This window comes from Leptosomus discolor, chromosome 1, assembly GCF_034619465.1.
Source record: "Leptosomus discolor isolate bLepDis1 chromosome 1, bLepDis1.hap2, whole genome shotgun sequence".
In the NCBI taxonomy this organism is placed as follows: Eukaryota; Metazoa; Chordata; class Aves; order Leptosomiformes; family Leptosomidae; genus Leptosomus; species Leptosomus discolor.
Genome location: NC_141391.1, coordinates 102,823,584 through 102,838,220, shown reverse-complemented (window position 1 = coordinate 102,838,220; position 14,637 = coordinate 102,823,584). Strand labels below are relative to the sequence as shown.

The 14,637-nt window shown below is 40.8% G+C and overlaps 1 protein-coding gene across 1 annotated transcript in view; it reads right to left on the bottom strand.

Moving 5' to 3' along the window:
- Nucleotides 1-14,637, bottom strand: part of GART (phosphoribosylglycinamide formyltransferase, phosphoribosylglycinamide synthetase, phosphoribosylaminoimidazole synthetase) — a 31,013-nt gene that overhangs the window by 1,991 nt on the left and 14,385 nt on the right. The window contains exons 11-19 of the mRNA XM_009954117.2: nt 13,810-13,904; nt 12,513-12,622; nt 11,752-11,950; nt 7,346-7,594; nt 6,830-6,982; nt 5,462-5,665; nt 5,003-5,134; nt 4,262-4,392; nt 2,602-2,743 (exon numbers count right to left, since the gene is read on the bottom strand). Coding sequence (XP_009952419.1) covers nt 2,602-2,743; nt 4,262-4,392; nt 5,003-5,134; nt 5,462-5,665; nt 6,830-6,982; nt 7,346-7,594; nt 11,752-11,950; nt 12,513-12,622; nt 13,810-13,904 — 1,415 coding nt within the window. The remainder of the gene's footprint in view (nt 1-2,601; nt 2,744-4,261; nt 4,393-5,002; nt 5,135-5,461; nt 5,666-6,829; nt 6,983-7,345; nt 7,595-11,751; nt 11,951-12,512; nt 12,623-13,809; nt 13,905-14,637) is intronic.

The window sequence follows — 14,637 nt, the reverse complement described above, 5'->3', positions numbered from 1 at the left end:
TCTGCCCTTCCGAAAAGCACCTGTCTACCACTACTACTTTTCACACGGAAAGTTGGCTGGGGGATCCTGAAATGGGTAATGCAACCTCTCATGCTCAACCAGGTGCGACCGTGGTTATAACCCCTGGAAGCCCGTACCTTACATTTCCCTTAAAAGAGAAAGAATATGCCTGAGTTCCTACCTAGCTGTAAAGTCAGGGAGGGTGGCTGCCCGTGACCTCAGGGTCTCACCACTACAGCAATGCGATGGTTAAACCAGAAGAAAACCTTCTTTCTTCTGGCAGACTTCCCCTGTCTGCTCCTAATATGTCTGTAGTAACTCCTTCTGCCCATCCTGGACCACAGTGAAGGCAAAAGGTGCTTGACAGCCCTAGATCTTCTCTTAGATTCAGTACAAATCCTTACAGGATAAAAAAAAAGTGGCCATCGATACTATTTATACCGCAGTATGCTACGCCCACGCCGTCTCTGCATGCCTCCTGTTTAGGAAGACTGTATGTCATCAGGATTCACTGAACTCCACCTAAATGCCAAGCAGCGAGACTGAGCTGACATATGCTGGCGGAGGCAGCAGTGTACCGAAATAGAGGCTTATGATTTTGTAATGTGAAGTGAAGGCCATTTCTGGCAGCACCATACGGAACCTGCACTCTTCACTGCAGTAACTCACGCAGATACTGACCTGCGCAACTTAGAGAGGCAAATGTATCGACTGATCTCCAACAACATCTCAAATGTGTTTTGTATCTCAAAAATACCCCTTTTTAAAAGCATCGGCATCTCCTTGCCTGCTGCTTGAGCAAAAATGATTTGGGGACAGTGAGCTGAAAACAACGCTCTGCGCTTCTGGCTGAGCCTTCCCAGTTTCTCATTACAGTACTGTCAGAAAGTGCCCTAAAGGAACATGGGTTTCTGTTTGCTTGTTCTTGTTTTGTAATCTGTCCTTTATGCTAACATTCAAAATTAACAGTCAGGGCCGTTAAGCAAGAAAGTGTTTCACAACTAACTTCACACTCCATGTTCTTGTGATTGTGAGAGAAAGAAAAAGTAACACCTCTTAAGAGAGGAGCAACAAGAATTGATTACTCGTGGATAACGTAGGGTGGTCAGTGCCTAGGCATGGCTGGGTCAGAGTTTTACAGCAGGCTCCTGATAGCTGGCACAGATCCCTGAGGTGCACTGAATGTTTGAGCTCACATCTAAGACCTGGCTGAAGCATACTCTTGGTCAGATCTCAGGTAGGTATCTGTTTTCAAGCTCAATTCAATGCTGGGCATTTCAAAAATGAGTTAACCATCCTGTACTGAAGAAAGTCTTTTCTTTTGCTCTCAGGCCAGTCATACATGTAACACAAATCCTGCACTGTGCAGGGCGATCATCAGTGCTGGAACTGCTCTGTCCCTAAATCAGAGGGAACGAAACTCATCCTGTTTGCGCAAGGTCTCTGCACTCGAAAAAGTTCTTTTCCATTCTCTACACAGATACTCTACTCAAAACACATCTCTTGTAGTGAGGGATTCCTCTATCCTAACTACAGCGGTCTACAGCACAGACATTCACATCTTCATTTTCTGGACTCCGTAATGCATGGAGAGAAATAAAACCAATTCATCTGACTTACTTTAGCTGACAGCGTTAGCATAAAACCAGTTGCCTCCCAGGAATGTCTGTTTTGCTCCACTGATTTTAAAGAGAGGTTTGAAAAGTAGTTCAGGTGTAAAAGGTCTGTGTCACAGACACACCCAAGGTAACACAAAAGTCACCATGTGAACAATAAAGGCCGCCCGAAGAGCTGCAATGTATAGGCTGACCAGCCTGTAACTGGTATGAGCCAGAACGAGTTTAAGTAACCGTGACTGAACCCAAGGCAGGGCAAACAGTGAGAAGAGCAGCTGCCTCTCTATGATTCAGGACTCCCTAAAAGAAACAAAACGGGATAAGAAAAGGAACGTAACAACTGCGGGAGGGAGAGCAGCCACTGAAGAAGGCAAAGGTGTTACCAGCCTCTAACAAAGACCTGGAAAAATTGTAAAAGGTGACCACGTTGGAGACACTGCGAATACTTTGGACAAACGAGAGTGGATCTGTCTGTGAAAGACGCCACCCTTGGATTCAGACAGCTGCTGGGATGTCTGACCAGAAGACCAGCAAGTTCTCGTTAACAGGAGCTGCACATTGCTGCCCAGTTTTGCCGTTTTACACGCTGCCAAAACAGCTCATCTGTTAGGGGAAGGAATTCTCATTGGCTGGATGCTCACCTCTCCCCCGACAACACCTACTGCTTGGGCAACAATTTGCCCTGCACCACATGTTGCAGAGGTCTAAAGTCTTCACAGCCTTATTTTAAAATATTTTCTAATAAATCAAAGACTACAAGATTGGCATTTGCCCTTGGCTTCCTCTGTGGAAATGACAGAGAGAAGGGGAAAAATACTGCCTTTTTCTTTCTCATCCTTTTCCTTACAAGTTGGGAGGAGTTTAGTTTCCTGCAAACCCAGAATTAACATGGTCCCTTTTCTATATTTTTCCCATTTTCTTTTTCCTGAGGATAAGCTATAAAATTACTTTTTTTTAAATGCATACAGTACTGTGCTCTGCTTACCGTCCCATTTTTTGACAAAAGGACCTGACAGTATTCGCATAAATCCAGCCAGACAGATCAGTTCAACTGAGAATTCTTCAAGGACTTTGTCAACTGCACTGTCAAATTCAGTGCGACTTTCATACAATTTATGGTCAATAACCTGTGGTAACCCAAGAGACAAAGAAAAATAGACATGGTGTTAATTTAATCTAAAAGTACCAAGAGCACAACGAAATGGTACCCTGGAGTAATAAACAAAAAACAATCTCCACATGTGACTCAAGATGGATGCACACCCACAGCAAGAAGAACAGTTCATAATCACATGCAGCTAATGGACAAACATGCAGGCTTTATTGCTATTCACACAGAGCAATCATCAGAATAAACAAGAGTTTTGTTTTATTAGGACACAATTTAACAACCTACGTACGTATGTCAGTAAGACAACCTAAAGTCTTACAATGATTTCACTCTGTTTAAGGCCTCTGATGGTTTTAAGCAGTCAAAACTTGCCAAAAATTACATCGCAAAACCTTGAAAGAACGGCTAATCACAAACTTAGAAAACAGCCCCTACTGCATAAGGTCAATATACTCATGTGTTTGCTGTCCAGGATACAGCCCCTAATTTAAGCAGGAAGAAGGCAGTGCTACATTAACTTAAAACATTCTACAGTCTTTTAAATAAAAGTACCTGTTAATCCCTCCAGCTTTATCACAGTAATTTTGAAACTGGTTGGGTGAAAAGGTGGCAGAGGGCACTAGAGATAGAGCCCAGCTCAACACTGGGCTGAACTCTGCCGGGAACCACCAGGTAATAATTGGCACGGCATGTACTCCTCAGTGCCTCTGTTTCACCACTCACTCTCCATCTTAACCACTGACACCATCAGCTCTCCCAGACTATATTTTTTTTCCTCACTATATGTTTGTTCTTCCCCTGCATACCATGGATATATTTCACTCGTGATCTTTATGTACTCCCAAATAAGAGACGGCAGCACTAACGTTCAGATCCTGATACTACTGAATTTAATGACAAAGCTTGCACTGGGCCCAAATCCTATGTCTGTAGTTATCCGTGGAAAGTGACTGTAAAATGCTCCTAAATCAGAACAGCAGCATTTCACATCTGTAATACAAATGACTGCACAAAGGGCAAAGCAATACAGCACTGGATCCAGTGACACTAGGGGAAATACAGTTTGCTTTGAATGAATCCTGGAGAGCCTGAAGCAACGCCCAGGGAGTCAGTGGAGGGCCCCACTGAGTTTGACCCCTGTTTCATTCAAAGGAACTACCATGTCTGGTTAGCAAGTAATTTTAAAATTAGTCAGATAAAATAGCTTGTTACTTTAGTGGAAATGCACTACAGATAAATAAATGGCAAAGTTTAAACTGCAACTGTGAAAGTTTTGTCCTGGTTTAATATAATGACTGTTCCCAAAACCATCAGGATTGCTGGCAGCAATCTGAGAAGGAGAAAAGGAAGTATTTTGCTTCCCATGTTAGGTCGTTTGCCCAAGGGCACAAGTTCATGACAGACCAAAAAAGAAAAGCTCAGGCTTCCTATCAAACCATCTCTTACTCTGGTTAAAACTCATTATCTCACAGGTATCTTCCTGCTATAGTCAGAGCTAATGATGGCTAATTTTAAAAGGATGAGAAATACTTACCCTTGTAGGAATACCAGCTCTTTCAGCTTTCCTTAACCCCTCCACACCAGCTTTGTTAGAAACAACAAGAACTATTTGTGCGAAACTGGTGGGCTTCTTTGTGCTATTTATGAGGGCTTCCAGGTTTGTCCCTGTGAGTGAAAAAATAATTCATCAAATAATCTAAATTCATCATCATAAAACATATAGTTAACAGCTAGAAGAGGTTTTAAATAAGCAGCAATGTGGCGGAGACCCAATCCAAAAAACAGTGACGTTAACAATAATCCTTTTTTAATTGATCTTACTGGGAACTGTATTTGACAGCTGGAGGCTACAGGGCTTTTACTAGCAATTAAATTTGTAAACTGTCATTTAAGGAATTGGAATGACAGTCTACTTCTTAGCAAGTGAGAATATGGGAAACCCTGTATGGCAAGAGGAAATTCTGATCTATTTGTGAAATAATGCTGCTGCCCCTGCAGTGCAGCACAGTGGCTGCTTGAGTCTGAAGACTTGCAGAAATTTGTAGATAAAATGAACGCAGATGCGATTCATAGTCAGTTTGCAGCAGAGGTTAAAGATTATTCTGTTTGTGACTGAAATTAATCCAAGGTCAAAATCTATTCTGCCTGTTACTGAAAGCCTGTTAGAAGCCTATCAGAGCCTCCATGGAGAATCACATGGAGAGATTTTAAATCTGAGCTGAAGTTCCTTTTTCAATAGCCTGTTTTACACTGTAGTAAAGAATATAACTCTCACCCGATCCAGAGATAAGGACAGCAACCTTCACTTTGTTTGTTTGGATTTTCCCTTGGATATGGCTGCGCAAAGACAGTGACCTATTTGCTTGCAAGGCTCGAAGCAGATTATGGACTTTAACACAGGCAGAGCCTGAACATGTACAAGAAAAAAAAAAAAACAACAACAAAACAACATGTGAATAAAGGGAGACACAGACAGAGGAGAAAAGTATCCATGACAAGAGATCAATGGCACTGCTTTACTTCTCATTATTTATTTATAGTTCTGGTGACATCTGACATTGCTAAGCACATGTTCGACGGACTCAGACTGAAGTCGTGAGGACTATCATTTTAATACCCTGTGCAAAAAAGCCATGGAGGTGTCAGTGAAGAGATTTTCAGCCAACCTCCATGGAGACTCACCAGCTAAGGAGTTTAAGGAAAATTTCTTTAAGGAAAATAAAAATTTAATAACCTTTTTGTAGGGCAACAACTTTCCCAATCAGCCAGGCTGCCTCGTGTCTCTGTATGTCCTTGAGGACCTGCTGAGCCAGCTCCTTCTGAACTACCAAGACAGCACCGATCCCACAATTAAATGTCCGAGTCATTTCCTCCTCAGAGAGGTTCCCTTCTTTATGGAGCCAGCAAAAGATTTCAGGAATCTTCCAGGTAAGAGCATCTGAAGAGAATTGAAAAATACAAATGAAGAGTGGAAATCACTACCAATGGACAAATGCTAAAATTATTAGATATTAAGAGGCAAAATCTGGCTGGAACGCATAAACAAAGTCCCACAGCAGTATCAGCTTAAATGAAATTGCCTTGCATGCATGGAAACAGGATGTTTTTTCCTTCCTTACTGAACAAGACTTGGGGGCAGAAAGAAGTGTCACTCTGGAAGGAAATTAATCATATTGCTCCACTGCAATCTGTTAATCAGTAATTCAAAATGGGCTCCGAGGCAGTCTTTGGAAAATCCTCTGCTTGAAGGTGACAACTCTGCTTCTAGAGAAACTCTTGTACCAGAACAATAGCCTTAAAAACTGACACATGTGTCTCACACTGCCCCCAATTCCAACAAGGTAAGGGTGATTTACAGTAGCATGAGAAATGCTTCTGGACAAGCCACTGTAAAGGAACTCCAAAGACAGTAAGTTTCTTTCTTGTCTTGTTATCTTTAAAATGGTATTATACCCATTTATATATATTAGGGTCCACTGTGGACAAGTGGAAGTATTACTTACATGCAGTTCCGGAGAGCAAAACTCAATAGTAGTTCTTTTATTTTATTCTACAACCCAATGAACATGGCATAACCTGTGGTAAGTCATTTACCTTTCCATATTACACTTTCTCCACAAGTAAAATACTCTTTCTAGCATACCTGATGAGATTGTGGGGAGGATTAATTAAGGTATGTCAAATAGCATGAGATAGACTTGAGCTAGTAACCATATCTGAATGCTAACTGAAGACTTCGTGAGTATCATTTAATTAGCAACAATTTTGTAGGTTATTGCAAACGGTGACACTTTGGATTGCTTTTAAAGTTGTTTTATTTTTGCAAGTATGGACAGAGTTTCCTAAAAAAAATCCAATCCAAAACACCGTCAGGGGAAGTGAAGTCAATGGGTAACAGTCTTAAGACTACAAAATGTTTTGACTGGCTGTGGTTCCGGCACAAGGAGAAATTCAGCAACAACGAAGAAAAAAGCAAACATTTCTGGGCAGGCAAGTCTAGCTCTTGCAGCCCAAGTCAGCTGACACGGCTCCATGTACACAGGCTTCCACACCGATCCATATTAACATGAGGATGTTTCCATAGCTTTTCTTTCTATCTCACCTAAAACGACACCAAAGGACTCTGGGAGAACTCTTGGGATGTTTTCCAGCAAGCCCCCTCCAGTGATGTGGGCATAGGCTTTCACATGGCCTGAGCGAAGGACAGGCAGCAGGGTCTTACTGTAGATTTTAGTTGGGGTTAACAAGAGATCTCCTGTAGATGAAAGGGGATAAAAGAAGACATTTACAGCACAGAAAGAAATGTTAATCAATATAAAATTGAGGAAATCTCAAAATACTAATTTTCTGGATACTAATGAGCATTGTACTACAGAGAAGGGCACAACGTTCTACCTTTTTAAGCATACAATTAGTTATTCATCTCTCTCCCTTAATTTCTTTCCTGCATAAATGATTCACAGGAAAAAAGAAGATCAGAACATGTTAAAGAACGGAATTATTTTTTTAGCCCCTTAGAAAAGTTACAAAAAGCAAAGGCACAGGCAAAACAATTGTGTGACATTTGCCTGTTCAGAAGTTCAAGCTATAATGCAAGAAACTGCATTACAAGTGGTACCTAATGTCTGATCACCGGAGACACCAACTGGAGAAGAGAAATCGAACGATGACTTTTCCACAATCTTCCTTACAAGGCTGTACCCATTGCTGTGAACCCCAGAAGAAGCTACTCCAATAACCACATCTCCATCAGCAATTCTCTCCAGCTGAGGCAGCATCTGTCCTCGCTCCACTGCACCAACAGCAAAGCCAGCCAGGTCATACTCTCCGGGTGGATACATGCCTGGCATTTCAGCAGTTTCTCCTCCTGTGGGAACAATAGAAAAAGAGAAAGGAGGTGTTGGAAAACCAACGGAACCAGCAGGCAAGCAATTTTTCACAGTTTTAAACTCGTAAGGCATTAACAGACTAGGGTTTTTAATTAGATAAACAAACATTAAAAATAATTAAAAGCATGTTTGTCACAGGCCCTTCAATTGAACAAGCGATAGCAAATTGGGAAAGAACATTTCCTCCCTCACTCTGACAAGCAGTACCAAACTGCTGTGCATTCACATTTTAAAATCAAAGAATATATTTAGTGCTTCGTATTTCCAAATTTCTGCCAGGATTAATATTCTCTATGAAAAACCTACAAGATACAAGAAATTCATATAAGGACATCAAAGGAACAACATAGCTATTAGTCTCACTTGCCTTCATCAAGATTTTGTGCATAGCGCTATCCTGCCTGCCACTCCTGCCCACAACCTGGCCATCATTATCACACCAACTCTGAACATCTGAGGTTTATAGACTGTTTTGGGAGAACACCTCTAAAGAGGGCCTTTCCTACCCATCCGCGCACATGAACTGTGGTCTAGGCTATTATCTTATGTCCTGACTATTAGGACATCCTCTTGCGTTGTCCTGAAAACCATCTTTTATCTGGCTGACCTCATTCAGCGTGCAGTCTGAAAAGGTGATTTTCCTAGCTCACACAGAGATGCACAGCACTGCTCAGACAGCATTCTCTCTCTATACATACCAGCACTGGCTCCCCTCTGCCTGTCATGGCTCATTCAGTCTAGAGTGGGGAACTTGCTGTGTTTGATACATGAAATGAGCATTTACTGCTCGCTCCAAAGTTTTCCAAACAGGCATCTTCACGCTATCCCCTCATACTGGGGAGAAACTCTCCCCCACTATCCTCACAGCCACCTCATTATTCACCTTCCAACCCCTCTGCTGGTCACAATGTCTACAAGAAAACAGCTTGATAATGATTAAGTTGCCATCATATTATGACCTCCCTCTGCCCAATACGCTGACCAGTACTGTCTTGTTTTTCTTTCGCACTCAGCAGGTTTCATTCTCAGGACAAACTTCTGTTTCCAGGAGGTGCCCCTGAAGGCTCTCCAAATCTACCCGAGCAATGGTGGAAGCTGATCTTGTGCTTAGTGCTTGACACTGCTCAATACGAGATTCTCTGGAACCTTTTCCTAGACTTTCTAGATTCTCTAGAAGCTTTTCCTAAGTCCTGTAACCTGGGTCGGGACAATCCCAAGCACAAATACAGAGTGGGTGATGAGTGGATTGAGAGCAGCCCAGGGGAGAAGGACTTGGGGTGCTGGTGGATGAAAAACTGAATATGATCCAGCAATGTGCGCTTGTGGCCCACAAAGCCAATCGCATCCTGGGCTGCATCAAGAGAACCTGGCCAGCAGGTCGAGGGAGGTGATTCTCCCCCTCTGCTCCACTCTCCTGAGACCCCACCTGCAGTTCTGTGTCCAGCTCTGGGGCCCTCAGCACAAGACAGACATGGACCTGCTCGAGTGGGTCCAGAGGAGGGTCACGAAGATGACCAGGGGGCTGGAGCACCTCCTCTGTGAGGACAGGCTGAGAGAGTTGGGGTGGTTCAGCCTGGAGAAGAGCAGGCTCTGGAGAGACTTTCTAGCAGCCTTTCAGTACCTAAAGTGGGCCTACAGGAAAGGTGGAGAGGGACTCTTGATCAGGGAGTGTGGTGATAGGACAGTTTCAAACTGAAAGAGGGGAGATTTAGATTAGATGTAAGGAAGAAATTCTTTCCTGTGAGGGCGGTGAGGCACTGGAAGAGGTTGGCCAGAGAAGCTGTGGCTGCCCCCTCCCTGGCAGTGTTCAAGGCCAGGCTGGATGGGGCTTGGAGCAACCTGGTCTGGTGGGAGGTGTCCCTGCCCACAGCAGGGGGTTGGAACGAGATGGTCTTTAAGGTCCCTTCCAGCCCAAGCCATTCTGTGATTCTACGATTTTCTAGGTTTCTACATTACATTGCTATAACTAACTTTAAAATCAGAATTCACTTGCTTAGATACACCTGTTTAAATTTGTACTTAATAATGTTTGTGCAAAACCAAGCCTGTAGATAAGCCCTTTAGTACCAGGCTATCAAATGGTGTGATGAGCTTAAGGTGGTTGAGCTAAATATTCAGCTATTGAAGATAGGCAAGGTAGGAATTTAGGAACATGATTCAAACAAGACTTTTATGAGACGATACTATACAAAGACAGACCTACATGCTATGTATATGCACAGTGAAATGAATGTGTGAAGCTGGAGCCCAAACTGAAATTTATTTCGATATTCCAGGCTACAGAAAAGCATTTCCTCCTTAGGTTCAGACTTACTGCAACATCTCTGTCCCTTCTTTTCTGAGCATGCCAGAAATTTGGAGAACAAATCATGGTTGTTTTATTTATGAGTTTGGACTCATTTTTATATTAGCATAAAAAGGTATCTGCTAACCTATTTACAATTTTGAGAAATTAATCTCTGGTAATTAATTTACAACATCCAAAGCCCTTTGTAGTTTTAAAGTATTCCAATTGGAAGTAAAATCTTGAAATTTCAGTAAGCAATTTCATGGCAAGATTTCACATAACATATACTTATGCTGAAGTATGAATGGTTTGATTATATTTGATAAACTGAGAGAACACCTTAAGACAAATAAAAAGCAGACTGACAGTTCATGCAGAAAAAAATTAAACCAGATCATAAATAGCCTCTTGTTCAAAGCTTGTAAACTGCCTCAAAATGACACACTCCCTCTCAGAAAAGACTTTTTACTAACTTCCTTAAAGAACTGGAAGAAAGGACAGAATTACTGTGTTATCAACTATAAAGTGGTACCTAAAGTAAGACACTTGAACTGTCATTTTTAGTCTCTTTTGGTCTTTTTTGAAAAAACATGGTAATTCTCCATGTCTGTTTTTATTAAAAAAAAAAAAAAAAAGAAGGAAAAACAAAAACCATATGTGAGGAAATGGAACTTTCTGGGCTTCATGGCTTTAAAATTTAACCCTGTGTTGTAGTCCTTTTATAAACTAAAAACTTATACAAAAGAATGTATTTTTCACTGACCTAGAAATATTTTTGATTTGAACAGTGTTAAAGCTGTATTTTTTAAGATTTGAGAAGTGAAATATTGTATCCTTTTCATGGATAACTAGATTAATGTATACCAGAATACATACATAATTTGTTAGTAAAATGTATTATGTACTCGTATTATAGGGCTGAAAAGGAAAGTGATTAAATTTGAGTCTTAACATCTTGGAATATGCTCATCTTGGTGAAATAAATCTTCTGCAAGCCTTCAGCAGACAATTTTGCTATTAGTTTTGTAACTAGTGAAACCTGGTTTCTTTTTTGTTTCTGTCTTGTGGTTAACTTCTGTGTCTTCAGTGAGCTCCGGATGAAGCATTTGTTGCATTCATAAGGACATTCTTGGGCTTTCTAGTTTTATGAAGCTTGTGGGAACACAATCACACAGAATCACAGAATGGTGGGGGTTGGAAGGGACCTCTGGAGATCATCTAGTCCAGCCCCTCTGCCAGAGCAGCACCACCTAGAGCAGGTCACCCAGGAACGCGTCCAGGTGGGTTTTGAATGCCTCCAGAGAAGGAGACTCCACAGCCTCTGTGGGCAGCCTGTTCCAGTGCTCTGTCTCTACCTTTCCTCTCAAATTTGGTTAAAATCAGCCAAGAGGTTCAAAGAATAATATGTATGCACACAGGGACATGTACATGCATAACAACACGTATAAATCTTATTTCTAAAGGAAAACTTGAGGATTTCCTTTAGGATAAAGGATAAAAATGAACAAACCTATCCATCATGTTTTAAAATTTACTTGAAAAATACAAAGAATTAAAATACATGAATTGTTAGTCTTCTAGGTAGCTGTTATAGTTGCAAAGTTAAATGAAAAGATACAGATAAGAAAATTCATATGCAACTTCCTGAGCTATTAGCAACATTTGCAGAGTACTGTCTCCTGCCAGTGGGTAGAGATTATGTTCTCTGAAAGCAAAGACACGTGAGACTTTGGGGTTTTTTTCACTCCTCTAAGATTCTTCAACAGAGTAGGAAAACAAACACGTTAAGACCAATTATAAAGACATCGCATAAGATTTTTCATATCGTTCAAAGAAGAGTGTTCATACCCAAAAGAGCACATCCAGCTTTTTTGCAAGCTTCAGCTATTCCTGCAATGACACCCTGAGCCACTTCAACATCAAGTTTGCCACAGGCAAAATAGTCAAGGAAGAAGAGGGGCTCCGCTCCTTGAGCCAGGATGTCATTGACACACATGGCAACCAGGTCCTGACCTATGGTGTCGTGTTTCTTACACACTTGTGCGATCTGCAAAACACAGCGAGAGAACCCGTCGGTCAGCTTTGAGAGACTGAAACGCAAGCGGAGAGTCTGCAATGGAAGGGGATCGAAATCACGCTGCTCCTCTAGACACTTTTTGAGGAGCAGCTTCATTTATTACCATCTCTGTGAGCCTTCTCCCAACATTTTCTTTCAGGAATTGTTACTTTCTTAATTGGCACGTACAAAAGGCACTTTACAGAAGGGGACTGAACTGGAAAGGGTTTTATTGCAGTTTGCGTAAACACAATAGCAAACGTATAATTAAATGTTTTTCTGCATGAGTAATCGTTTTGAGGGTGGAGATTCTACTTTAATCAGATGGAGTCCCTGATTACATACTTAGTATTAAAACCAAGTTATTTTAAGCATATTTTCAAGTATGGCTATTTACGTATATTTAATTCTTTTGCCTGAAGGAGGGCAATTTTATTTTTTATTCCCTTTCTAGAAAGACGAATAGGTATTTTTAAAAGACAGCTGATATTTTCTGCTAAAACATTTTCCCTTCTGTGCTATTTTCCTTCCTTTACACGGATTTTCACATTACCTTGAGTTTTGTGCCAACGCCATCGGTTCCAGATACCAAGATAGGATCTTCATAACCAGCTGCTTTCAAATCAAAGAGGCCAGCAAATCCTCCAAGTTCCGCATTGCAGCCTGCCAGCCAGAAAACAGGAGAAAATAGTAAATTTTTACTTTCATGGGTTCCTCCAGGACCTCCAACACAAATTCTCTCCAATGTTTGTCAACCTGACTTTGCTTTGTCACGAGGAAACTTTTCTCTGACATTTAGAGCCTCTTCACAGAGGCACCGGAGCTCCTGATCTTCTTACATTTGCTTTGTCTTTTTTCTTCATTATTACTGCTGGCTGAAAACCCAAAACTTTGTGACTGAACGTTCAATAATTACTGCGACTGATCTATTTCACCCTTTCACTTAGTATTTTTCTGAAAAACAGAAAAGGAACTGCGGTAACAGATCGAAGCCCACTGGGGAAAGATGATAACTAGGCATTTTCCAACTGAAATTTCTTATCTCTTTGTTAATACTGGTACTCATAGTATATTAAGACTCCTTGTTCCTAAGACTGGTTGTGATAGGTAAGTAAGGTAACCTTAAAACTAAAATAGGTTGAATCCTTAGAGTGAAACAAACATCATTAGAAAATACTTTGAATGCTAAGAAATTACTGGTTGTACTAGCGTGTGTGTATGTATCTGTGTTTTTCTCTCTATGTACACCTGATGTTATTTGAAGGTTCTCAGTTAATACGAAGTAAAAGTGTTATTTCGTAAATGAATGATACTTTAAATCTACCAAAAGAATTACAAGGACTTGCTAGAGCAAGATGTGCCTGAGATCACAACAAAAAAAAAGGATGAATTGATTCAGTTTTAACCAAGCAAAAGGGGTGTCTTCCACATCTTTCTCAAGTAATAGATAGCATCTCTGAGGCATTCTACACCTTGTGTATCTTTCTAAACATTCATCTACAAAAATTGTGTAGTTCACTGTGCAAGACATAATAATCCATGTAATCAAAAATAGCAGTAAATGGTAGGATTTTTGCTTGCATTTATCCTTTTAGAGTGCTGAACTGTGTTCTCTAACATTCATGACGTTCAGGAGATACAGTTTAGAGCCAATTTGGAAAGGACATCTGTAAATTTAAGGAAGTATGTTTTAAAGAAATCACAGGCATTTGCTTACCACAGATATTTCTTGTGTAATCTAGAAACACACAGAAAACCCAAATACAAGCTTTTGGATCAAGACCAAGATCAAATGATAAGCCTCATTGCCATGAACTGACTGAAACCGGAATAGAAGGTACAAATCTTACCTGACCTCGATGTGGCTGCAGCTAGGGGTTTAATTTTCTGAACCAAAGTATTCCCTGCTGCAATGTCTACTCCACTGTTTTTGTAAGTCAGGCCTCTGAAAGAACATTAAAAAAAAATAGTTACGGCAACTGATCACTAAATGCAGAAACATGTATTTTAAAATAATATTTACTTCTTTACATCATTGTATCACTAAGGGGATTAATCATTCAGAATCCTATTCTACTGTCAAGTATCACTATTTTCCCGCTTGTACAGTATCTTTGCTCATATAAAGTGATTTCTAAGTATTGCAGTACTCATTTCAGGCAGGTTCAATGGCTCAAAGGTTAATCTTTTTGCTGTTTGGAACCTGACCTCAGACATATACCTGAAGATAGGCAGTATTATACCAAAGAAAGAAAACTTCATGGATTTGCACCACAGAGTGGTGCAAATAAGCAGTATTGAAATAGCTCCAGACATTTTGAAGACAGCATCAGAGCATCAGTATCATATGCTATCCCATCAAATACCACAATAAAAATGAAGCAAACAAACAAACAAAAACACCAACAAGGTAAAATAGGTGGAATAATGGATCTGATTTTGCAAGGTTTGAATGCCTGGTCCAGATATTGAGGTGTCACATTGTATAGTTCCTATGCTCAGACAAAAACAGATACAAAACTGCACGGCTAAGTCAGAACACCTCAGCACCATGCAGGATCAAGCTCAAGTTAGCTTTTCAAAACAGAAGTACCACATAAATCAATAGTCCTCGATGACACTTGAGAGTTTTACAACTGTAGCTTAAAGGTTGCCTCTCCTTATCACCAGGAATGACA